This window comes from Labrus mixtus, chromosome 13 (genome assembly GCF_963584025.1).
Source record: "Labrus mixtus chromosome 13, fLabMix1.1, whole genome shotgun sequence".
NCBI classification, from domain to species: Eukaryota; Metazoa; Chordata; class Actinopteri; order Labriformes; family Labridae; genus Labrus; species Labrus mixtus.
The window spans coordinates 20066397-20089547 of NC_083624.1; the positions used below are offsets into that span (position 1 = coordinate 20066397).

Sequence of the window (23151 nt, forward strand, 5' to 3'; positions counted from 1 at the left end):
CTGATTAATTATCTGATAATGACTTTATCGACTCAGACTGTTTCTGTAGAAATATTCAGATTCAGTCAGCTCAGTACAAATCATCGTTTTACGTTAGAGACTGAATCCAGCGACATCTGTGATTGTGAAACATGTTTATTTATTTATTGATTGATATTTTTCATCGTGAAACACCGATGAAATCTAATTCTTAAACATGGAATATTAATATCTGTAAATATGGTTCATATGTTCAGTATCCTCTGCTTTGTACTCACCTTGTCACTCTGCACTTATCGATGATTATTTACATTTCCTGTTTAAGAGCAGCTGTGATCACCAAACTTCCCCCTCAGGATGAATACAATCGTTCTGACTCTGAGGTCAAACTAAAGTCCTAAAAGTTGAATCCATGAAAGATGACTTCATAGGTTATTAATAAAAGTCTGAAGCTGTTTTAATAAAGTGAAGAGACTCTTTCATGTTTTAAATATAAAGACTCTTGAGTTCAAGCTTTCTGTTCCGATCATCATGATCTCTTTTTTATATCTCATTATTTCAGCTCCGTTATTAATATACATAAAACGCTTTTCATTATTTCCATTTTACTTTTTTGAACGTTTTTAAACAACTCTGGAGGTTTAACAACAGATTCACGTCAAACAGAAAGTTCAGAAAAGTTTAGAAAACAGACGAACACTAACCTGAGACACGTTTCCCTCCGCTCCGGAAAGTGTGGAGCCAAAAACACAGACAACAAACACAGCTGAGAGAGAGAGAGAGAGGGAGAGAGGGAGAGAGGGAGAGAGAGAGAGAGGGAGAGGGGGGGGGGGGGAGGGGAGGGAGAGAGAGAGAGGGGGGTGGTATGGTAGTAAAAATAGATGTGGTTTCCAGTAGGATTATCACTCAGCTGAGTGACAGAGAGACATCTGCCCTCCATAAACAAACACTCCCCCCTCTCTCTCTCCCCTCTGTCTCTCTCCCTCTCGGTGTAACGGTTTGTCAGGAGACTTAAAACCCGCCTCAGCTCCTGTTAGCGCCTCCTGCAGGAATAAGTGATCATTACAGAAACACATGAACAGAAAGATGGACAGAACAAGAAACACTTTAAAAATCTAAACTTTGGTTTTTATTTGAACTTTACACACTACTGATGTTTGATTGACAGTTCAGCTCAGCTCAGCTCAGCTCAGGGGATTGTGGGTAATGTAGTGTGGTGAGGGCTCAGCAGTCTGATGAAGAGGTAACATAAATAACAAACAGGAAATAATAAATAAATACATAAACATTTGGTTTCCCTCTCAAACAGAAGAATGACTTAAAGCACTGACAAACCCGCCTCATGTTTCTAACTCTGCACGCTGCTACGATCACGAAACGTTTAAATAAAATTTAAAACACACATCAAGTCAGAGAGAGGCCGTCTTCTTCAATCTGCAAGTACTCGTCAGAACCAGTGAATAAATTGAGTAATATCGGCACACATCTGCGCCAAAATTAGCCGATAATCAGTGGATATGCTGATATCGGCTGATTTATCGTTCGGGTTCTGATTTAGTTCATCATAAACTCGTACGTGGGGCGGTTGTAATAATTCCCTCTGAGGTGAAGAAAGGTCAAACTATAAACATGAAATGAAACGTAAACGGCAGAGTCACTTTGGACGTTGTCTTGTTCATCTTAATGTAAACAAAAACATTTTATCAACAGGTCGTCACGTAAGGTTCAGGAGTCTCGCATTGTTCCGAGGCGCCTTAACTCCGAGTCAGGGAGACGGATATTTCAATTTAGTTTGACGCGTTCAGTCTCAAGGTCAAAGGTCAAAGGTCAAAATGTAAAATGGTTAATGACGGGTAAATGACGTGATTTGGTTTCCTGGTGTGGCTAACGTTAGCAGCACTAGCCTTCAGTCCTCCCTGCAGGTTAACGCCCATGTCTGTGCTGGTCATGGTCACTCATCGCTCCGGTCGACATCCCAGTTTAACCCGACATACGACTGTCTCTCCATGTTAAAGATCTAAACGCCGACACAACGCTCTGCTGCTACGAGATGCTAGCTGTCCATGGTGCTTGTTTACATCCAGGTAGTAGAGCGAGGAGAGTTAACCGGAGCTAAAGCCCCGACTAGTGGCGGCCGTCTGCGCTGCAGTCTGAGCACAACATTGAAGGCTGAAATCATAATAATTAGTTTAACTTGTGGCGAGGTGATGACTGTAACCGCTCAGTCGACTAAACGCACACCGCCCTCGACTCAACCCGCAGAGAGATCAGACAGTGAGGAGATGTGAGGAGGTGGTCTTTGCCCCGAGGATAAACCTCAAACAGGTTTATAATAATCCAGACTGACCCTCCGGTTTCATGTGGTCTCTGTTCTAAACCTGATTTAGGACTCGGAGCTTGACTCTACACGAGCCGACGACCTGAGTATTTACACTCGTGAGCTGATGTGTCACTCTTTTTCTGCATCTTCATGGTGCTGGTTCAACTTTTCCCGCCATGTTGTGTTCTGGACTGAAACTGACCGGATGGCGCTGGAGGTGGCGCTTACTAACATTGACGCTCAGTGAGACTGAGGACGGGGTCTGGGTTCCTTTGGTCCTGATCAAAGAAGAATGGGTCCTCTTGGTCTTCTGGCTCTGCTCAAACTGACATCACATCAAAGGACAAAAAGCTACTAACGGGACGTCAGACGCACTGACAGGTCTCTCTCTGATTGGACGGTTTCTGATGTCTCGTGTGATGAACGAGGAACTCAAACTTCGGTGATTCAGGACGAGTGAAGAAGTTCCTTTGAACCAAACAAACAAAGACAGTCTCCACCTGCATGGAGCTGAAGGTGCATTCAGGTCCACACAGACCGGCGGGGTCTGAAATAAGGCGGATCCTCTTAGACCACACCCCCTTTAAAAAAAACATCAGCTGTCTCTGACTGTCCCTTTGGTTCTTGAACGTAGCATGGATCCAGCGTGTCAGAAATCAGCTTCATTCCTCTGTGGTGCGTTTAATAACCTTTTAAAACAATAGGAAAAATGGCTTCCATCGGTTTCCATGGCGACAGTGCACAGCAGATCATCTTTTAGTCTGTTGAGGTTTTAAGTTTTTTGGTCAAAAGCGTTATTTAACAGCCTTTATCTTTCTGGTGTTACGATTGGCTGAGGGACATTCTTAGCTCCTCCTCCCTGAGGCTGCGGTCCAATCGGTGTGTCTCAGACTCTAGGACGGACGGGATTGGACGGCGTGTGACGGCATCCAGTGAGTTTGTGAGGTCGTGTCTCAGGGAGAGCAGCCATTGGCTGTTCCTGGAGGACTGCTGGATAAACTCCGCCCTCTGCTGCTGATCCACAGCCAGTGAGAGACGCAGCTGACGCACCTGAGGGGGAGGAGACACAGTGACATCATCAACATCCACCTAACCACTCAAAACGTGTCAAACTCTTCTTCTGTGGTGCTCTCACCTGGTCCTCCAGCTCCATCACTCTGCTCCTCAAACGTTCTTCTTCTGTGGTGTCTGCACTCTGCTGAACAAACACACCAGCTTTATACACACACACACACACACAGACAAACACATCACACACACACCACAAGCACACACAGATCTGTCAGTGTCTCACCTGAGATCTGCGGCTGTCAGTCAGCTTCTGTCTGAACATCAGACGCTCCTCCTCCACCTGAAACACACAAACACTAATCAGTGTGTTCACCTTTGTCAGTGTGTATATACCTGCCTCTGTGTGTGTGTGTGTGTGTGTGTGTGTGTGCCTGTCTCATTGTGTGTGTGTGTGTGTGTGTGTGTACCTGTCTCAGTGTGTGTGTGTGTGTATGTACCTGTCTCATTGTGTGTGTGTGTGTGTGTGTGTGTTCCTGTCTCAGTGTCTGTGTGTGTGTGTGTGTGTGTGTGTGTGTGTGTGTACCTGTCTCATTGTGTGTGTGTGTGTGTGTGTGTGTTCCTGTCTCAGTGTGTGTGTGTGTGTGTGTGTGTGTGTACCTGTCTCAGTGTGTGTGTGTGTGTGTGTGTGTGTATGTGTTCCTGTCTCAGTGTGTGTGTGTGTCCCTGTCTCAGTGTGTGTGTGTGTGTGTGTGTGTGTTCCTGTCTCAGTGTGTGTGTGTGTGTGTGTGTACCTGTCTCAGTGTGTGTGTGTGTGTTCCTGTCTCAGTGTGTGTGTGTGTGTGTGTGTACCTGTCTCAGTGTGTGTGTGTGTGTGTTCCTGTCTCATTGTGTGTGTCTGTGTGTGTGTGTACCTGTCTCAGTGTGTGTGTGTGTGTGTGTGTGTGTGTTCCTGTCTCATTGTGTGTGTGTGTGTGTGTGTGTTCCTGTCTCATTGTGTGTGTGTGTGTGTGTGTTCCTGTCTCATTGTGTGTGTGTGTGTGTGTGTGTGTTCCTGTCTCATTGTGTGTGTGTGTGTGTGTGTGTGTACCTGTCTCAGTGTGTGTGTGTGTTCCTGTCTCATTGTGTGTGTGTGTGTGTGTGTGTGTGTGTGTGTGTGTGTACCCGTCTCAGTGCGTCCCTCAGTGTGTTTCTGTCTCTCTTCAGTTTTTCTTTCTGATTTTCCAGATGTGAGTTTTTATTTTTCAGTCGTTTTACATCCAGCTCGAGTTCAGCCACGAGTCGCTGCAGGACCACCAGCCTGTTCCCGTCATCCTACACACACACACACACACACACACACACACACACACACACACACACACACACACACACACACACACACACACACACACACACACACACACACACACACACACACACACACACACACACACACACACACACACACACACACACACAGAGAGTCAGGTGATGAGAACATCCAAACTGATGACAAAGTAACTGTCCAATCAGAGGTACTGACCTGGTCTGTGTTAGGCCCCGCCCCCTGGCTCTGCTCCTGTTGGTGGGCTCTCTCTCTGTAGCCAATCATAGCAGCCTCCGTGAGCTCCAGGGCCAATCGGACGCGATCCCTGTCTTTCTCCAGCTCCTCCGTCCTCTGACTCAGAGCGTACACCTTCACAACAAAAAAAACATATGTGATCACAAAGACGGAAAAAACAAAGCAACTGTTGGAGCTTAAACAATTTATTTTTCCACCGCAGATGTGACTTTATCATTTAAATGATTATTTTTGTTAAATGTACTTCTGAACTCCTCGACTCTTTCTTCGCTCATTAAGGCGTTGTCTTGTTTTAAATGTGTAGTTACTCTAAGTTCAGTGTGAGCTTTCTGGTTGAGCCTCGTTAACAGTTACATTACAACACGACTTTTCAAAAATCGTATGCTGGGGTTAAAGCCTTCTAAACAAAGCGATTGGTCCATCCACGTGTCAATCATCTGGTCCTGATAAACACATGAGCTGTCACTCTGTTGTTGCTCTTCTGTCGTCGTCATGACGATGAGTGGTTTGATACTTAAAGACGATTAAACCGTTTCACCTCGGCTTCTCTCTGCCTCAGCCGACTCCTGACCTCCTCTTGCTCCTGAATCAGAGAGGAGAGCTCCTCCTCCTCCTCCTCCTGAAACAGAAAAAACATTTAATTGTTGTCTCCTTTTCTGTTCAAAATGTTAAAGGCATTTTCCTCAAAACCATCAAGACCTCCTTCTCCTCCTCACCTCTCCTCCGATCTCCGTCTCATCCATCCCTTTGTCTCTCCTCCTTCTCCGTCCGTCAGTCTCCTCCCCTCTCTCTCTTCCTCTGTCAGCAGACACTGAGGACATCTGTACTTTCTGCTCCTCCAACATGGCTGCCGTGGCTCTGACTTGGCTCAGCTCGCCCCGGCTCTCCTCCACCTCCGTCCTCGCCTCCTCTAACCTGGTCTTCCACTCCCTCTCTGTCTCCTCCTCCCTCTCCTTCAGAGTCTGGATTTCCTTTAAAAGAGTTTTCAGCTTCACTCCCCGCTCCTCCTCCATCTCTTCAACTCTGCTCCTCCACCGCTCCTCCGTCTTCCTCCTCTCCTCATCAGCATTCTCCTTGGCCAGGCGAGCCTCCTCCAGCTCCTCCATCATCTCCCTCCTCCTCTTCTCCAGGACTTTGGCTTTTGCTCTCAGTTCCTCCATCTCCCCTCTCTCCTTTGCCGCCTCCTCCCTCTCTTGTAGCACCTCCTGCAGGTTACCCTCTTTGAACCTTTCCACCTCCTCCTTCTTCTCCTTCAGAGTCCTCCTCAGACGCTCCCCTTCTGCGTGGCTCTCCTTAACGACAGAATAAAAGTGAACATTTATCAGAATAAAGTCAGGGTGTGGAGCTGGTTTTAACACCAGGAGGCGCTGTACCTGCAGGAGGAGTTTGAGGTTTGTCATCTCCTCCAGAGCGGCCCTCAGACCCTCCCTCATCTGCTGCTTCTCCTCCTCCTTCTCCTTCACCTCCTGCCTCGCTCGCTCCCTGCTCTGACTCTGATCAGACACCTGAGACACAGAGAGCGAAATTAAGTTCTTACATGCTACGACAAAAAGTGCTGCATGCCAAAAACCTGTTCTTATGTTCTTATTAGCAGTTTGAGGTCCCGTGTCCACCTGGCAACAGTCTGTTGATAACGGCCGCTGTATGGCACTGCTCCGTTACTTTTTACTGCATGTTTTATATGTTAGATCGTTTCTTTCCCAATCAGACACGGAGCAAGGAGGATGTTGCTACATCGGCTATAAAACAGGGAATATCTTACATTTGAAAAAGAGCGCCGGTGACGTCATCAGCGCCCGCCTCCTGCTCCAAATGCTCTCCACTCAATGAAAATGATTGAAAAATGACCCTGCCGCTCAGAAGAAAACGCCAGGTGGACACGGTGCCGAAGACTTTGAGGTAAAAGCCTTTAGGGCAGTAAGGTAATTCTTTGTGCAATACTGCAGGTGGCCACTAGAGGCAGAGTTGAACAGCCATCGAGTCAAAACTAAAACTATTAATACAGACATGAGGCGTCACCAGGTCCTGTTGTGCAGTGTGTGTTATTGTGCAGTGTGTGTTATTGTGTAGTGTGTAGTGTGTGTTATTGTGCAGTGTGTGTTATTGTGCAGTGTGTGTTATTGTGTGTACCTGAGTCTGCAGGGAGCTCAGGTTGGTGTTCATCACCTCCACGCTCTGCTGCACATCTTTCAGTTTCTCCTGCACCTCCTCTCTCCTCCTCCGCTCCTTCTGCACCTTCTCTCTGAGAGCGCTCACCTCCGTCTCTGTCCTCATTAGCTTCTCCTGCACTTGCTCCTGCTCCTTCTCCTTTCCTTCCCTGTGCACCTCCTCTGTGATGATCGTCAGCTCAGTCCTGGTACTCCTCAGCTCCTCTTGTACCTCGTCTCTCAGCCTCTGCTCCTTCTGCAGCTCCTCTCTTAGGGCTTGCATGTCCTCTTCTCTCCTCCTTAACTCCACATGTACCAGCTCCTTCTGTGTTTCTTCCTTCCGGACCTCCTCTGTGAATATCTTCAGCTCAGTCTTGGTTCTCCTCAGCTCCTCTTGTACCTCGTCTCTCAGCCTCTGCTCCTTCTGCACCTCCTCTGTGATGATCGTCAGCTCAGCCCTGGTACTCCTCAGCTCCTCTTGTACCTCGTCTCTCAGCCTCTGCTCCTTCTGCACCTCCTCTGTGATGATCGTCAGCTCAGCCCTGGTACTCCTCAGCTCCTCTTGTACCTCGTCTCTCAGCCTCTGCTCCTTCTGCACCTCCTCTGTGATGATCGTCAGCTCAGTCTTGGTTCTCCTCAGCTCCTCGTCTCTCAGCCTCTGTTCCTTCTGCACCTCCTCTGTGATGATCGTCAGCTCAGTCTTGGTTCTCCTCAGCTCCTCGTCTCTCAGCCTCTGCTCCTTCTGCACCTCCTCTGTGATGATCATCAGCTCAGCCCTGGTACTCCTCAGCTCCTCTTGTACCTCGTCTCTCAGCCTCTGCTCCTTCTGCACCTCCTCTGTGATGATCGACAGCTCAGTCTTGGTTCTCCTCAGCTCCTCGTCTCTCAGCCTCTGCTCCTTCTGCACCTCCTCTTGTAGAGCTGTCATGTCATCTTTCCTCCTTATCAGCTCCTCCTGACTCTCTGTCTTCTCCCTTTGTTCTTTTTGCACCTCCTCTCTGAGTACAGACACTTCCCTTTCACTCCTCCTCAGCTCCTTCTGTACCTCTTCCCTCTGATTCTGCTCCCTCAGCACCTCCTCACTGAGAGCTGTTAATTCATTTCTCCTGTTAATAAGCTCTTCCTGCGCCGTCTCCTTCTCCCTTTGTCTCTTTTGTACCTCCTCTCTTAGTGAAGACACTTCCAGCTCACTCCTCCGTAACTGCTCCTGTACCTCCTCTCTCTGCCTCCACTCGTCCTGGGCCTCCTTGCTCCTCTTAAGCTCCTCCTGTTCCTTGTCATCCCTTTTCCTCTGCTCCTTCTTCACCTGCTCCTTGAGGGCTGTCATCTCCTCCTGTGTGTCCTTCTTCTCCTTTTCTTCCCTTTTCACATCCTCTCTGAGCGCTGTCACCTCCTTCTCGGACCTCCTCAGCTTCTCCTGTAACTCCTCCCTCTCTGTTTGTTCCCTTGCTACCTCCTCTCTTAGTACAGATACCTCCTCTCTTCTCCTCCTCAGCTCCTCATGTGCCTTTTCTCTCTGTGTCTGCACCTCCTCTTTGAGTGCTGTCACCTCCCTCTCCCTCCTCCCTAGATCTTCTGACAGTCCTGCCTTCTCCTCCTCCAACACCCTCTCTCTGGACCTCCTTCGCTCCTCCACCAGGAAGATCTGACCTCTCTCAATCTCTTCCAGTCTCCCTCGCTCCTCTTTCAGCTTCCTCAGTTCTACCTCCACCTCCCTCTTCTCCTCCCTCAACCTGCTCAGCACCTCCTCCCCTCCCTTCCTCCCTTCCTCCGTCTCCTTTAGTTTGTTTTCTAGCCGCCTCTTCTCCTCCTCTGTCCTCCTCAAATCGTGTCCTTGTCCCTGATATTCCTTTTCTACGTCTTGCAATCTGTCCTTCAACCTCCTCTTCTCCTCCCGGGCTCTCCTTAGTGCCTCCATCCCTTCGTCAAGCTCCTCCTCCACCTCCTTCACCTTCTCCTCGACCCTCTTTTTCTCCTCCTCCATCTCACTAAGCTTGTTGTCCAGCCTCCTCCTCCTCTCTGACTCCAATCTCTTCAGCTCCTCCCTCTCTCTCTCACCCTCGTCCTCCTTCTCATCTAGTGTTGATCTAAGCAGCTGCACCTCCTGCTCTCGCTCCCTCAGAGTATGATTGAGTTTAGCTAAATCCCTCATGCACTGCTCTGCCTTCCCCCTCCACTCCTTCACCTCCTCCTCCAGCTTCTCACAGGCCTCCTCCCTCTCCCTCGCCCTCCTTGTTGCTCCTTCACTCTCAGCCCGGGCCTCCTGCAGCTCCCTGACCTGGGAGGACATTCTGCCTTCTCTTTCTCCTCCCTCCTTCCTTTCTTTCTCCAGGAGTGCTCTGGTTTCTCTCAGGAGCACCTCCAGCTGCTCCTCCCTCGCCTCCTTCAGCCTCAGTCTCTCGTACACCTCCTGACGCTCCCTCTCTCCTTCCTCCTCCTGCTCCTCTGCCAGCTTCAGCTGGGCCCTCAGTTCCTCCACCTCCTCCTCCCTCTCCCTCACGGCGCTAATCTGTCGCTCCAGGCTGCGGTCCCTCCGCTCCACCTCCTCCTTCATCTCCTCACACTCCTCTTTGGCCACATTTAGCCTCAGCTTCAGCATCTCCACCTCCCCCACCTTCTCCTTCAGCCTCTTCAGCTCCTCCTCTGCTTTCCAGACTTCATCCCTGAGTCGCTCCACCTCCTCCTCCCTTCTCCTAGTCCTCTCCCCTTCTTTGTCCTGCAGCCTCTCTTTGTCTCTTGTCTCCTCCTCTAAGTGGGAGATTTCTTGTCTCAGTCTGTTTATCTCGTCCTCCTGCTGCTTCACCTGCTTCCTCCATCTCTCCACCTCCTCGCTTGTTTCACTCTTCAGTCTCTCCATCTCCTCCTCCCTCTTCTCCTTCTCTCTTTCCAGTCCTTCCATCCGGTCACAAAGTGCACCAATCTCCTCCTCCCTCTTCACCTCCTCCTCTGTAAACCTGATCCTTGTCCTCTGCGCCTCGTCCTGCACTCTCTCCCTCTCTGCCTCTGTCCGTTGCATTCTCTCCATCATGTTGCTGATTTTCGCCTCCCTCTCTGTCATCTCCCTCCTCAACTTCTCCGTATCTTGTTGTCTCTGCTTCTCCTCCTCCGTCAGGGCGTCTGTGCGCCTCCTTAGCGCCTCCAGCTCTCCGTCCTTGGTCCCTAACTCTTCGCTCATAGCCTCCCTCTCCCTCTGCCAGGCCTCCCCCTCCTCCATCCTCTCCTCTTCCTCCTCCATCCTTCTCTTCCTCAGCTCCTCCACCTCATCCTTTTGCCTCTCCACCTCCTCCATCAGCGCCTCTTTCTCCTCCGTGCACCTTTTTCTCTGCTCTTTCTCTTCTTCTCGCCCGGCTGTGGCCCTCTCCAGCTCTCCTTTCAGACACTCGATCTCCCCTTCAGACAGAAACACGAGAAAACGTTATGAACAAACACCAAACGTCTGACGTCCTCCTGTAGTTTATATATTCATTTACTATCGTTCTGATACTTCTGAAGTATAACTCGACTACGACTGATCACACTGCAGAAACTACCACTGATACCACAACTTCACCATAAACACAAAAACTACTGCAGGACAACCAATCCCACCGCTGTTACCACGGATACGACTATCATGAAGGCTAACGCTACAGCAGCTTTTAAACTCATACTACGACTAGAAGCACTGCTACCACTGTAAACATTGATCGTTCTGCTCAGACTACTACAACCCCGTTTCCAAAGAAGTTGGGACGCTGTGTAAAGATGTAAATAGAAACAGAACGGGAGGATTTTCAGTAAAACATTGAAAACCCAAATTTGATGACAAAGACAAAACGTTGAAACTGTCATTGTGATTTTAAAAACTAATTCGCCCCATTTTTAATGAGATGCAACGGTTTCAAAAAAAGCTGGGACAGTGAGAACAACAGACACACCTGATGAATATCTGACACCCTCCTTTAGTATGACCTCGAGACTTCAGGGTGCAGGTCCAGAAGGACCAGGGTGAGGACTAACGGTGAACTCCGTTTACCTGTCAGAGCTGGGTGTGACGTCACACCTGAGTTAACCGCGTCCCAGGTACAAGTTGGCAACATGTTGGACAAGCAACATGGACGCCTCCAGGTGTACCTTTGTTTTGTTAGCTAACACCAGACGTAAGGACAAACTACCTGATAGTTTGTGTGTGATGATAACATGACAACACGTTCACAGATAGAACTAACACTGAGCTGCTGATAAATACTTTAATGTACCGCTTAAACCTTTCTATTGATGCACGGAGCAGCCATGTTGGATTTTAGCTCAGACTATTAAAGGTTCTCTGAGTTTCCCAGTCAGACTGATGACGTATCAGATCAGACCAGTGACTTCCGAGATGAAATTGAACGCACCATAAAGGAGGCTTCAGATGTTTTTAACCACGCAGCGAGCTTCAGTGTTCACCACATGGCAACCTGCGTGAGCATGGACTCGAGAGAGGAGGGGGCGGGGGGGAGACAGCTCTCTACAATGTTTAGAATTTAGACTGCAGTACCCATTTTAAACACTAGGGATCAGCGTTACCTACTGCTCCTTTAAAAGAAGAGGTGATGCTGCAGAGCGGGAAACACGACCCTGTCCCAACTTTTTAGAAACGTGTTGCTGTAATATTTATACTGAATTAAATCACTGATAACACTACGACTACTTCGATCACGACCACGACCATCTGGTATGCTGTTTAAACTACTGACACTACTTCTGTTCTCCAGAGGACACAGCTCCACCCTGTGTCCAGACTGTGCACTGCAGCATGTTTTTATACATGTGTGTTGTGTAAATATGTGTGTATGTGTTGTATGGTTGTGTATATTTACTGACCCTGGAGCGTTTGTTTAGCCTGCTGCAGAGTGACGACATGTGTGTTCAGCTGACATCGGTCCACCTCTGACTGAGAGAGCTGCTTCTGCTGCTGACTGAGCTGCTGGTGGAGAGACACTGACGCATATCTGAGAGAGAGAGAGGGAGAGAGAGAGTGACAGGGAGAGGGAGAGAGAGAGAGAGAGAGGGAGAGAGTGACAAGGAGACGGAGAGAGTGACAGGGAGAGGGAGAGAGAGAGAGAAAGGGAGAGAGTGACAGGGAGAGGGAGAGAGAGAGAGAGTGACAGGGAGAGCGAGAGAGAGGGAGAGCGTGACAGGGAGAGGGAGAGAATGACAGGGAGAGCAAGAGAGGGAGAGAGTGACAGGGAGAGGGAGAGAGAGTGACAGGGAGAGCGAGAGAGAGGGAGAGAGTGACAGGGAGAGAGAGGGAGAGAGTGACAGGGAGACGGAGAGAGAGTGACAGGGAGAGGGAGAGAGAGAGAGAGAAAGGGAGAGAGTGACAGGGAGAGCAAGAGAGAGGGAGAGAGTGACAGGGAGAGGGAGAGAGAGGGAGAGAGTGACAGGGAGAGCGAGAGAGAGGGAGAGAGTGACAGGGAGAGAGAGGGAGAGAGTGACAGGGAGAGCGAGAGAGAGGGAGAGAGTGACAGGGAGACAGGGAGAGGGAGAGAGAGTGAAAGGGAGAGCGAGAGAGTGGGAGTGAGAGAGGGAGAGAGAGAGAAAGATGTGACTCTTTATCTAAACCTGATAACCGCCTGTGAGCCTGGATTATTTAAACCTGTGTACCTGAGCTGCTGCAGCTCCTCCTCCAGCTGCTCCTTGTGTCTCTGCAGACTCGCCTGCTCCTCCTGCATCCTCCTGCTCTCCCTCTGCTGCTCCTCCTGCTGCCTGTCTTTCCTCCTCACCTCCTCCACTGCCTGCCGCAGCTGCTCCTGAGCCTCTTTCAGCTCCCTGTACATCGAGGCATACCGGGAGGACAACTGAGGAGCACAAACACACGTCATATATGATGCATCATACAGGTGTATCACACACACGATGGTCAGCTCCTCCTCCTCACCTCCTCCAGCTGACCCCCATCCGTCTCCTTCTCCTCCATCAGGGAGGCCAGCTGTCTCTCCTTGTCCTCCATCAGTCTCTCCATCTCTGCCTCTCTCTCTCTCAGCTGACGGAGGACGTTGGCCTCCTCCTCTCTCTGAGCTCTAAACAACAGAAGATAAAATCACAGACTGTAAATATGAGAGTGTAAAAGTGACGTCATCCATCTGTTCTTGCAGGGGGCGCTGGAGTCCAGTCGATGGCGGTCTCCATGCTGGAAATGCTGTCTCAGTCTAACTTTCAGTCAACCTAACGACATGCTGAGAGCTGGAGCTGAGGCGGGTTTTAAACCTCCTGACAAACCGTTACACCGCGCCCGCCTGTCAATCATGTCAGCTACACGCCTTATTGTGAATAACTCTTATCCTTCATCAAATCAAAACTGATGAGTCATCAAAACATTCACCCCCCGTACAGTGTGTGTCGATCAAGACATGAGCTAATCAGACCTATTTGTTTTTTTGAACCAGGCTGTAAACATGTTAATCTCTGCTGTAAAAACAGGCTTTTTAGAATGGGTGTGTATGTGACTTCCTGTGCTTCTGCAGCCAGCCTCTAGTGGACACTCGAGGAACTGCAGGATTTTACACTTCAGAATCGGCTTCATGTTTCAACACCGGAGGTTGCTGCTCGGTTATTACTCACGTTTAAAGGTGAATAAAAACAGGTTAAGGATTCAGTATCACTGGATTATAGAAACACACTCACCTGAGCTGGCTGTAGTCCAGGTTTAAAGTTTGGACCTCCCTCTGCAGAGAGCTGACCTCCGACCTCACGGCCTGCAGCTGTGATTGGCTGTTTGACAGCTCACACTCCAGCTGGAAACACACACACACACACATGAAGATGTGCTCTCCTGTTGAACCAGGCAGCGACACAGGCAGACAGGTGAAGCGGTCGTCGTACCTGCAGCAGCTGTTTGTTCAGCTCTCTCTTATCTGACGCCAGGTCTGAGCTCAAGGCGGCCATCTTGTCCAGAGCGTCCCGAGCCTCCTCCACCTCCCGCTTCAACACACACTCAGAGGACGAGAGACGTAACACACTCTCCCTGGACTGTGGGGGAGGGGGAGGGGTTAACCAGCGGTGTCAGCTTGACCAACTTGTTACATAACTTGTTTATTAGTTTAGGTTTAAGCTGATTATTAAGTTTAAAAAGTGTCTCTGTATTATTTTCTCTGCACTTTAAACTGTGATAAAAGTTCAGTGACGTCAGTTGAACTGTGCAGAACTCGATGACGGCTGCAGATTGAACAGGTTTTTATTAAATGTACCTTCTGCAAGGCGTCTCTGGCGTCTGCAGTCTCCTCCTCTGCTCTCTGTCTGTCCAACTGCTCTCTCTCTAACACCCCCTAAAGGAGAAAACACAGAGGGGACAGACAGACATAGGGACAGATTAACTAACTGTTTCTGTCAAAATCTACGGGAACAAGAAGCACAATTAATAACAGGACCGAGCTTTGTGTCACAGATTGACAAGAAACACTTAAAGTCGACCTCTACTTCTGATCTCCGTTTAAAAACTCTCATAAAGTGTTACGATGTTCAAACTAAACATGGGCAAAGTTTTAGATCATGAGGTAAACGTATGTTGGAATAATCCCAGGATGAGTCTGCAGAGGGCGCTAAACACCTTCTGTTCTGTAAATTATGCCATAGATCCCCGATATGAAATCAAGAATTTCACCAGACGGCTTCAAGCCTCTATGTAAGCCGCTGAAACCTCTCACATAGACTCTCTTCTCCCAGCTCTGGAGAGCAGCCCTCCCCTGGCAGCCCTGCAGCGTTCTGACCCCCCAGGAAGGCTTCCAGAGAGCCGGCCAATCAGAATAGAGAGGGCATGTGGGGAGGGGGGGTCTAAAGAGACAGCAGCAGAGGCTGAAATGAAGGTTTTTATGCCAGTATCAGATCAATCAGACCATGTAAAGCTGCTCTAAAGGTTTCACACACTGACGACATGAAAGGTGAACATGAGGAGGAGATGGGAGGAGCTTAAAATTAAACATGGTTTGTTACCTGCAGTTTGTGGCTCTCCATTCGGTGCCGAGTTTCTCTCTCAGTCAGCTGAACGTTCTCCAACAGTTCAGTTTCCACTCTGAAACGAGAACCGAACATCTCCCGGTTTAACAACAACACGACAGCAAATGATCCTGATTCACATTGAAATCTTAAAACATGATGTAATGGATCCGTGGAAGACTAACAGCCACTTAAGACCAAACAAAGATGGAATCCTTGAGTGAGACATGCAGCTCCCCGTCCCCCAGCGTTATCCACTTCAAACTCCTTCTGTAAAGCCTCGTGTCCACCAGGCGGTCCGGGTTGGTTCAGTACAGTCTGGTACAGTAAACTGATCTTGTTTGCGTAAGCGGAGTGTAAGCCGGATGGCGATCGCAGCTTCAGCAATGATATAGCGTGACATCATAGCAGCGCCACACAGTAAATTCAATGAAGAAGGCAACACAATAAACAAAGGGCAACAATGGAGGATGTCCAGCAGATGTCAGCACCTCCAAGGTCGTCCATGGGGCGGAGCTAAACGCTGACATTAGTCACATTATAAACAATAACGACATTACTCTCTTTTTTGACTAATCAAAGGACAGCAGTCTGTCCACCTGTCTGAGCCCCCCCCTCCACCTGTCTGAGCCCCCCCCCCCCCCCCCCCGGACTCTGTTGCTTAGTCCGCTACTTCCGCGTTGTTTTTTTACGTCATGTCTTACCTCAGGAGACCCCCCGCCCCCCCCTCCCCTCTGACAGGGATAGTCTCCCGCTGTGAGGAGCATGTGTGAACAGCCAGGTCAGGAGAATCTCCGGAGCAGTCCTCCTGTAATGACCTAGATATTATCTGGAGTGCATATGTGCAAACGGCTCTAAAGTACCGTTTGAGTGTTTGTGTCTCCAGCTGTGAGATTCTCTCCTCCTGTCTCTCTCGCTCCTTCTTCAGCCTGTTGTTCTCCCTCTTCACACCCTCCTCTCTCCTCTGCACCTCCTCCACCTGCAAGTGCAGCAAGGAGGAGGCCTCACGCTCCCTGACACACACACACAAAACAAGAATAAAATAAATATATCCAATCCAATGATTTAGAATAGTATCAACAACCGTTTGAACTCAGAGACGACAAAATGATTCTTCATCTTATTACCCTAAAATCTAGAATTTAAGTCAGAGTCTGTTTGGGGTCACACAGAGGTCAAAAAGTGTCTTCATGTGTGATGATCTCGTGTTCATCAGCGGTCAGTCTGTGTACAGCTGTGGAGCTCTTTCAGTACCATCTGTGTCCACCATGTGGAGTTAGTAATCCTGCTAGGTACCTGCGTGTGTGTGCATGTGTGTGCGTCTGTGTGTGTGTGTGTGTGTGTGTGTGTGTGTGTGTGTGTGTGTGCGTGTGTGTGCGTGTGTGTGTGTGTGTGTGTGTACCTGCTCAGTGACTCCAGAGCATGTGTGAGCTCCAGCTGTGTGTATTGTGTGTGCGCCTGCAGCTGCTGGTTGTTGTCTTCCAGTTGTGTCAGTCGAATCATAAGAGACGAATTCTCCTCGCCGAGCCGCCGCACAGAGAGCTCCGCCCCCTGACACACACACACACACACACACACACACACACACACACACACACACACACACACACACACATATTAATTAACCCCTTCACGTCCTGCAGTGTAAGCCCCTTGTGCTCGGTGTGCATGGTTGTCTGACCTGCAGTTCCTGCTGTCTCCATTGCAGGGCACTCTCAGTGTGGGACAGGACGGACAGCAGGGAGGACAGGTCCAGACTGAGGAGGTCCTCTGAGGACACACACACAGACCTGCTGCTGCTGCTGCTGCTGCTGCTCAGGACTCTGGACTGCAGACACAGACAGTGTTAATACTGACCTCTGCTAACACACACACACACCACCACACACACACACACACCTGTGTACACCTGAGACATGCTCGAGACTCACCAGATTAACCACAGCCTGAGCGACGGACTGAAGCTTCCTCTCCATCTCTCTGTGTCTCTCGATCTCTCTTTCTCTCTCCATCCTCTGATCGTCTTCCACCTGCAGAGAGCGAGAGAACTCTGCGATCCTGTCAGAGAGAGAGAGAGAGAGAGAGAGAGAGATTCAAGACTCCTTTAATACAGCACGACATAATTCATGAGGTTCTATATAGACTATAAACTAATCAGCATTCTGGCTAGCTCTGGTGCTAACTAAGAAGCATGAAGAAAATCTAAATGTTTTACCGTTCAGTCAGCTCTGAAACTTTTGTCTCATGAAGAAGCTTCAGTTCAGAAATCTCCTCCTCTTTCTCCTGCCACCTCCGCTTCGCCTCCTCCTCTTCCTCTTTATGCTCCAGCTCTCCTAAGGTAAATGTCCCCAGGGTGGAGGAGGAGGTGAGATGAGGAAGATGGGGAACAGCTGTGTTGGCGCCCTGCGGAGGGAGGAGCAGGGTGGAGGAGAGAGGAGGAGAGCAGGGAGCAGGGTGTGTGCTGCGAGGAGCGCTGAGCCTCAGAGAGGAGGAGACGGAGTCACAGCTGGAAAGGAGGGAGGAGGAGAGACGAGAAAACTCCGCCCTCACCTGCCACAGATCCCTGCAGACAGAGACACGTTGGTCAACGGGCTGGGTAACTTACCACAAGTAGGTCAATTAACAAACGGAACTGTACACGTTCTACATCCCAAAATAAGACGGTCAACCTCAACACTCACATTTGTTAGTTTAAATTTGTGAACGTTACATTTTCATGAAGGTGTACTTACCTGTCAGCGGCGGTTTTGACGGTGTTACAGTGACGTCTCAGAGCGACAACCGACCTCCAAACTGACAACAGCCGAGCCTGCTGCTGACCTGCGTGACCTGACAGACTCTGGACACACACACACACACACACGCGCGCCCACACACACAAATGTTAAATATTACAATCTAAACAAGGATATTCATGTAGAAAAAAAACAGCCTTAAACTATCGGGAAAAACGTCCAAACAGACCTCCCTCTCTCTCTGCCACTCATTCTCTTTCTGCTCCGCCTCCTCCATGGCTTTCGTCCAATCAAATGTCAGCTTATGAAGATCCTCCCTGAGGGCCTGGTTCACCTGCTCCAATTGGTTGAGCTCATCCTGAAGGAGATCATTCGTCTCAGCAAGACCAACTGACCTGATGAGTGACACACCCAAAAACACACACACACACCCACACACAAACATTAGCCCCTTTCTTTGCAAAAGTGCCGTAACTAAGCTCAGCCTTCATCACGTTTTGTACATTCATTATCATTAAAAAAACGAATTTCCCCTCGCGGGATCAATAAAGTATAAATTCTTCTATTCTTCTTCTTCTATTATTACTCTGTGTTGTTTGAGTTGGCGTCCCAGTCTGTGAGGGCACATTGTGTTACGGCGTTGTTGAAGCACTTTGTCCCTCTATTACACCTCTTCAACAGGCTTCAGACACATACACACAAACAAACACACACTAACAAACAAACACATGCACACACCTCTGTTCTTCCTCCTCCAGCCTAATGAGGGCGCTCTCCAGAGAGTCACTGTGTTCATCCCTGATCCTCCGCTGAAAACCAACAAACAAAAACAGATAACAGCTCAGCTGGTATTGGTGCACATTAAGGCCCTGACACACCAAGCAGCAGAAAGAACTAGTGGTGCATTAGTAGTAGAGATAGTGGTGCATTAGTAGTGAGATAGTGGCGCATTAGTAGTAGAGATAGTGGTGCACTAGTAGTAGATAGTGGTGTATTAGTAGTAGAGATAGTGGTGCACTGGTAGTAGAGATAGCAGTGTATTAGTAGTAGAGATAGTGGTGCACTAGTGGTAGAGATAGTGGTGCACTAGTAGTAGATAGTGGTGTATTAGCAGTAGAGATAGTGGTGCATTAGCAGTAGAGATAGTGGTGCACTAGTAGTAGATAGTGGTGTATTAGTAGTAGAGATAGTGGTGCATTAGTAGTAGAGATAGTGGTGTATTAGTAGTAGAGATAGTGGCGCATTAGTAGTAGAGATAGTGGTGCACTAGTAGTGAGGTAGTGGTGTATTAGTAGTGAGGTAGTGTTGTATTAGTAGTGAGGTAGTGGTGCATTAGTAGTGAGGTAGTGGCACATTAGTAGTGAGGTAGTGGTGTATTAGTAGTAGAGATAGTGGTGCACTAGTAGTAGAGGTAGTGGTGTATTAGTAGTGAGGTGGTGGTGCATTAGTAGTAGAGATAGTGATGCATTAGTAGTGAGGTAGTGGTGCATTAGTAGTGAGATAGTGGTGCATTAGTAGTAGAGATAGTGATGCATTAGTAGTGAGATAGTGGTGCATTAGTAGTAGAGATAGTGGTGCATTAGTAGTGAGGTAGTGGTGCATTAGTAGTGAGGTAGTGGTGCACTAGTAGTAGAGATAGTGGTACATTAGTAGTGAGGTAGTGGTGCATTAGTAGTAGAGATAGTGGTGCACTAGTAGTGAGGTAGTGGTGCATTAGTAGTGAGATAGTGGTGCACTAGTAGTAGAGATAGTGGTGCATTAGTAGTGAGATAGTGGTGCATTAGTAGTAGAGATAGTGATGCATTAGTAGTGAGGTAGTGGTGCATTAGTAGTGAGGTAGTGGTGCACTAGTAGTAGAGATAGTGGTACATTAGTAGTGAGGTAGTGGTGCATTAGTAGTAGAGATAGTGGTGCACTAGTAGTGAGGTAGTGGTGCATTAGTAGTGAGGTAGTGGTGCACTAGTAGTAGAGATAGTGGTGCATTAGTAGTGAGGTAGTGGTGCATTAGTAGTGAGGTAGTGGTGCACTAGTAGTAGGGATAGTGGTGCATTAGTATTGAGGTAGTGGTGCATTAGTAGTAGAGATAGTGGTGCATTAGTAGTGAGGAAGTGGTGAATTAGTAGTGAGGTAGTGTTGTTGTAGTTGTAGTTCTGCAGGCTCACCTCGGTGTTGATGAGCTGTGTGTGTCCTTCTTGCAGCTGAAGCCCCAAACGTTCACACTGCTCTCTGTACTCCAACACCTGAACAGAAAACAACAACACAACTTCTATTTTTTTTTTTTTTTTTATAAAACTTTAAAATGTTCTGAATCTGAATGTGTTGTATGTATAACGTTTATAAAAGGATTTATCATCCTTTAGGAAAGAAAAACAACTGTTAAGAGTCTAACATTTTAAATATTACCACCCTAAATAAAAATGTAAACGATGAAGTCTATGACTCGATAATCGATAAATATGTCGCTAACGTATTTGGACACTTTAGGCAGTGTGAGGGAGTTTCCCCGCTTTCGTTGATCAAACAAAGAGATGACCAAATATTGAGCACCTAGGACTCTTAATCTGGAGCAGAGTCCTTGTGGAGTCCCTCGGGTTCATTTCTAGGTACGTTATTATTCTACCTGTACAGTCGCCTCAGTGTTAAATTATTCGAGACAAGAAATCAATCACAGCTACGCAGATGTCACAATTATGAAGCTCTACTACGGGACTTTGGCATCTTAAAGATCAAGATTTTCACAGATGTTCAGTCAGTTTTGACCCAAAGCTGCTGTAAGAGAGGGGGAGAACAACTTCTTTAAGTCCTTTAGGCGTCTCAGAGATGCATAAGTCACATATTGATCTTTTACAAAGAGACACGGAGACAGCAGAAGAGGAGGCACTGTCCACATGGGCAACGTTTCTGTACCAAAAGGTTGCCGATGTATTTGTGCCATTTAGAAAGTGTGCAGGAGTTTGCATGATGATTCCCCAGGACTTTTATTGATGATGCTGGGGTATCAAACAGGTGACGATATCATTGGATTGGTATCGTAATAAAATGCAAACATCTGGTATCTTGTAACTCAGTAACAGACACATTTAGTTCTCACCTTGTTCTGCAGTCGGTGGATGAGCAGGGCCTGCCTCGCCTCTCTCTCTCTCCCCTCCCTCACCCTCTTCTTCCACTCCCTCTGCTCCCCCTCCACCTGCAGGGAGAGGGCGAGCGAGGGAGACACAGACTGGAGCAGCTGGAGAGAGAGAGAGAGAGGTGATGTTTAGATTGACCCAGACGATGCCATGGTCTCCCTCCCTCTCCTACCCCTCCTCACCCTGTCATTGAGCGCTCTGCTCCTGGAATCCAGCTCCTCCCTCTCTGCTCGACTCTCGGCCAGCTCCGTGTGTAGACGACACAGTTCCTGTTTAAGCTCCTCCTTCTCCTGCTGCCACCCAATCAGCAGTGCTGAATCCATGCTGACAGGTGGACCGTGTTTCAGTTATTCAGGACGGAGACGTGGCGAGCGACTGCAAAGTAACACAGATTATTGATCCAGAGAAGAGCGAGACCAATTTACATTACTGATCTGTAAAGAAACATCAGAGTGACTGTTAAAGTTATTCCTCTAGAGGGCGCTGACAGGTTGATTTGAAAAATGTTAAACGTCCCAACATGACAGATCAGAGCCGTGAACACATTCAAAGACACAGTCACAAATCACTTACAGGGAGCGTCATTGTATTTTTGAATTAACGAGATAGTGATCTCAGAATTACGAGTCATGGGGCGTTTGCATTTACACTGATAGTTGGGTCAGAGATGGACTGGAGGCCGAGTACAGGAGCCTGGTTAAGGACTTTGTGATGTGGTGCAGGTTGAAGCATCTGCAGCTGAATAAATTCAAGACCAAAGAGATGGTGGTGGACTTCCAACAGGGGTCGATGTGGAGGTGGTCAGGACCCGTGGATATCTGGGGCTGTCTGTACTAACTAAGAAGGATGGGGTCCTTGTACATCTGCAAGAAGCTGCTGCAGATGTTTTACCAGTCTGTGGTGGCCGTGTCCTCGTCTATCCTTTGGTGTGTTCGGGAATAAGCAGCAAGAAGAGGGATGCAGCACGGCTGGACAGACTGATGAGGTAGACCGGCTCTATGGCGGGCACTGAGCTGGACTCTCTGGTGGCAGAGAGAAAGCCTCTAGACAAAGTGCTCTACATCCTGGACAACAACCTCCACTCTCTGCACAGCACCTCCACAGGCAGAGGAGCGTGTTCAAAGGCGGACTGCTGTCATAATCCTGCTCCACGGACAGACTGAAGAACTCTTTCGTCCCCCAGGCCTTATGATTGAACAACACCTCCATGTTATGGCAGAGGGAAATCACACATTTGTTGGACACTTTAATAATAAACATATCATCAGCACAAATGCACATTAAAGTTTGCATGGATTAATGTGCACTCCATTCACACGGCTCTAACTTGTCGATATAAATGCTGCTGAGTAGCTGAATAACTTTATTACTCTAACTTGTAAAGGACTCATTTCATTCAAAGATAGAAATGGGTCTGTCTGTTAAATTGAAAACAAAAAGTCAAAACAAAAACTATTAAAATATCCAACATCTTTAACATCATTTACAGCTGAACAGAACATCAACAGCGTTAAAGTCTCGTTGCCATGACAACAGATAAATGTAATCCCGTTGTGAGGAGCCGGATAATCCGGGTTGACTGGAGTCCCCGTTATCTGAGAATAACCCGCTTTAAAAACCAGGTGTGTGTGTGTGTGTGTGTGTGTGTGTGTGTGTGTGTGTGTGTGTGTGTGTGTGTGTGTGTGTGTGTGTGTGTGTGTGTGTGTGTGTGTGTGTGTGTGTGTGTGTGTGTGTGAGAATGTCATCAGATTATAATCACACTGATCTGTGTGTTAATCCCTCTGTTCACCTGCAGACAGTTTAGATCTCACCTGTCAGACACTAACGGGACCAGAAACTACTCCGAACCGGTCTGATAACGAGCAGCTTCTCTTCGATCACCGATCAAAGACAAATAAAAAAAACTAAAATAAAAATAAACTTTTAATAGTCACTAACGAACTCCATACTACAGCTAGCCTGTTAGCATGCTAACAACGAGAGGATAAAGAGTGAATAAAGTTCTTACCGGAAGTTTCCGGAACATCTTCTGTCACAAATACTTAAAAAATAAGATTTAAACAGTTAAAAACTACAAATCCATCCTCTCGGCTCCTTCCAGCTGATGTTGTTTAGAACACTCAAACGATTCAAACCGGGAATCCTGACCTCTCAACCCGGAAGTAGAGGTTAAAAAAACACGGTGAAATTCAAACAGCGACACCTGCGGACACTCCTATAATTACACAAAGACAACGTCGACGTAAAATAACTCTTTCATGTTTTATAGCGCAGCTTCTTCTTCAGCAGTGTATATAGCCTATATGAACTAAAG

The 23151-nt window shown here is 48.1% G+C and overlaps 2 protein-coding genes across 3 annotated transcripts in view; both read right to left on the reverse strand.

Annotated features, from left to right (window-relative positions):
- ccdc141 (coiled-coil domain containing 141) overlaps positions 1-829 on the reverse strand; it is a 31299-nt gene extending 30470 nt beyond the window's left edge. Inside the window, exon 1 of the mRNA XM_061054096.1 lies at positions 684-829. The gene's annotated coding sequence lies outside the window, so the exon portion shown is untranslated. The remainder of the gene's footprint in view (positions 1-683) is intronic.
- A 253-nt stretch (positions 830-1082) lies between these two features.
- On the reverse strand, positions 1083-22979 carry si:dkey-230p4.1 (trichohyalin). 2 transcript variants are annotated; one of them, XM_061054089.1, is made up of 28 exons: positions 22846-22979; positions 21020-21212; positions 20801-20938; positions 19872-19949; positions 18448-18518; positions 17939-18104; positions 17707-17813; positions 17190-17537; positions 16906-17032; positions 16656-16802; positions 16377-16525; positions 15838-15987; positions 14972-15050; positions 14230-14307; positions 13865-14011; positions 13667-13776; positions 12921-13062; positions 12647-12840; positions 11864-11991; positions 7002-10408; positions 6245-6376; positions 5588-6163; positions 5410-5484; positions 4833-4985; positions 4472-4621; positions 3594-3650; positions 3435-3494; positions 1083-3349 (listed from the first exon to the last, which is right to left on the reverse strand). In XM_061054089.1, exons 2-28 carry the CDS (start codon positions 21158-21160, stop codon positions 3122-3124), a joined length of 7338 nt encoding a protein of 2445 aa, XP_060910072.1. In that variant the 5' UTR covers positions 21161-21212; positions 22846-22979; the 3' UTR covers positions 1083-3121. The 2 variants fall into 2 exon arrangements, with proteins under 2 accessions (XP_060910072.1, XP_060910071.1); XM_061054088.1 differs by having other exon boundaries at positions 3435-3497.
- Between the last annotated feature and the right edge of the window lie 172 nt (positions 22980-23151).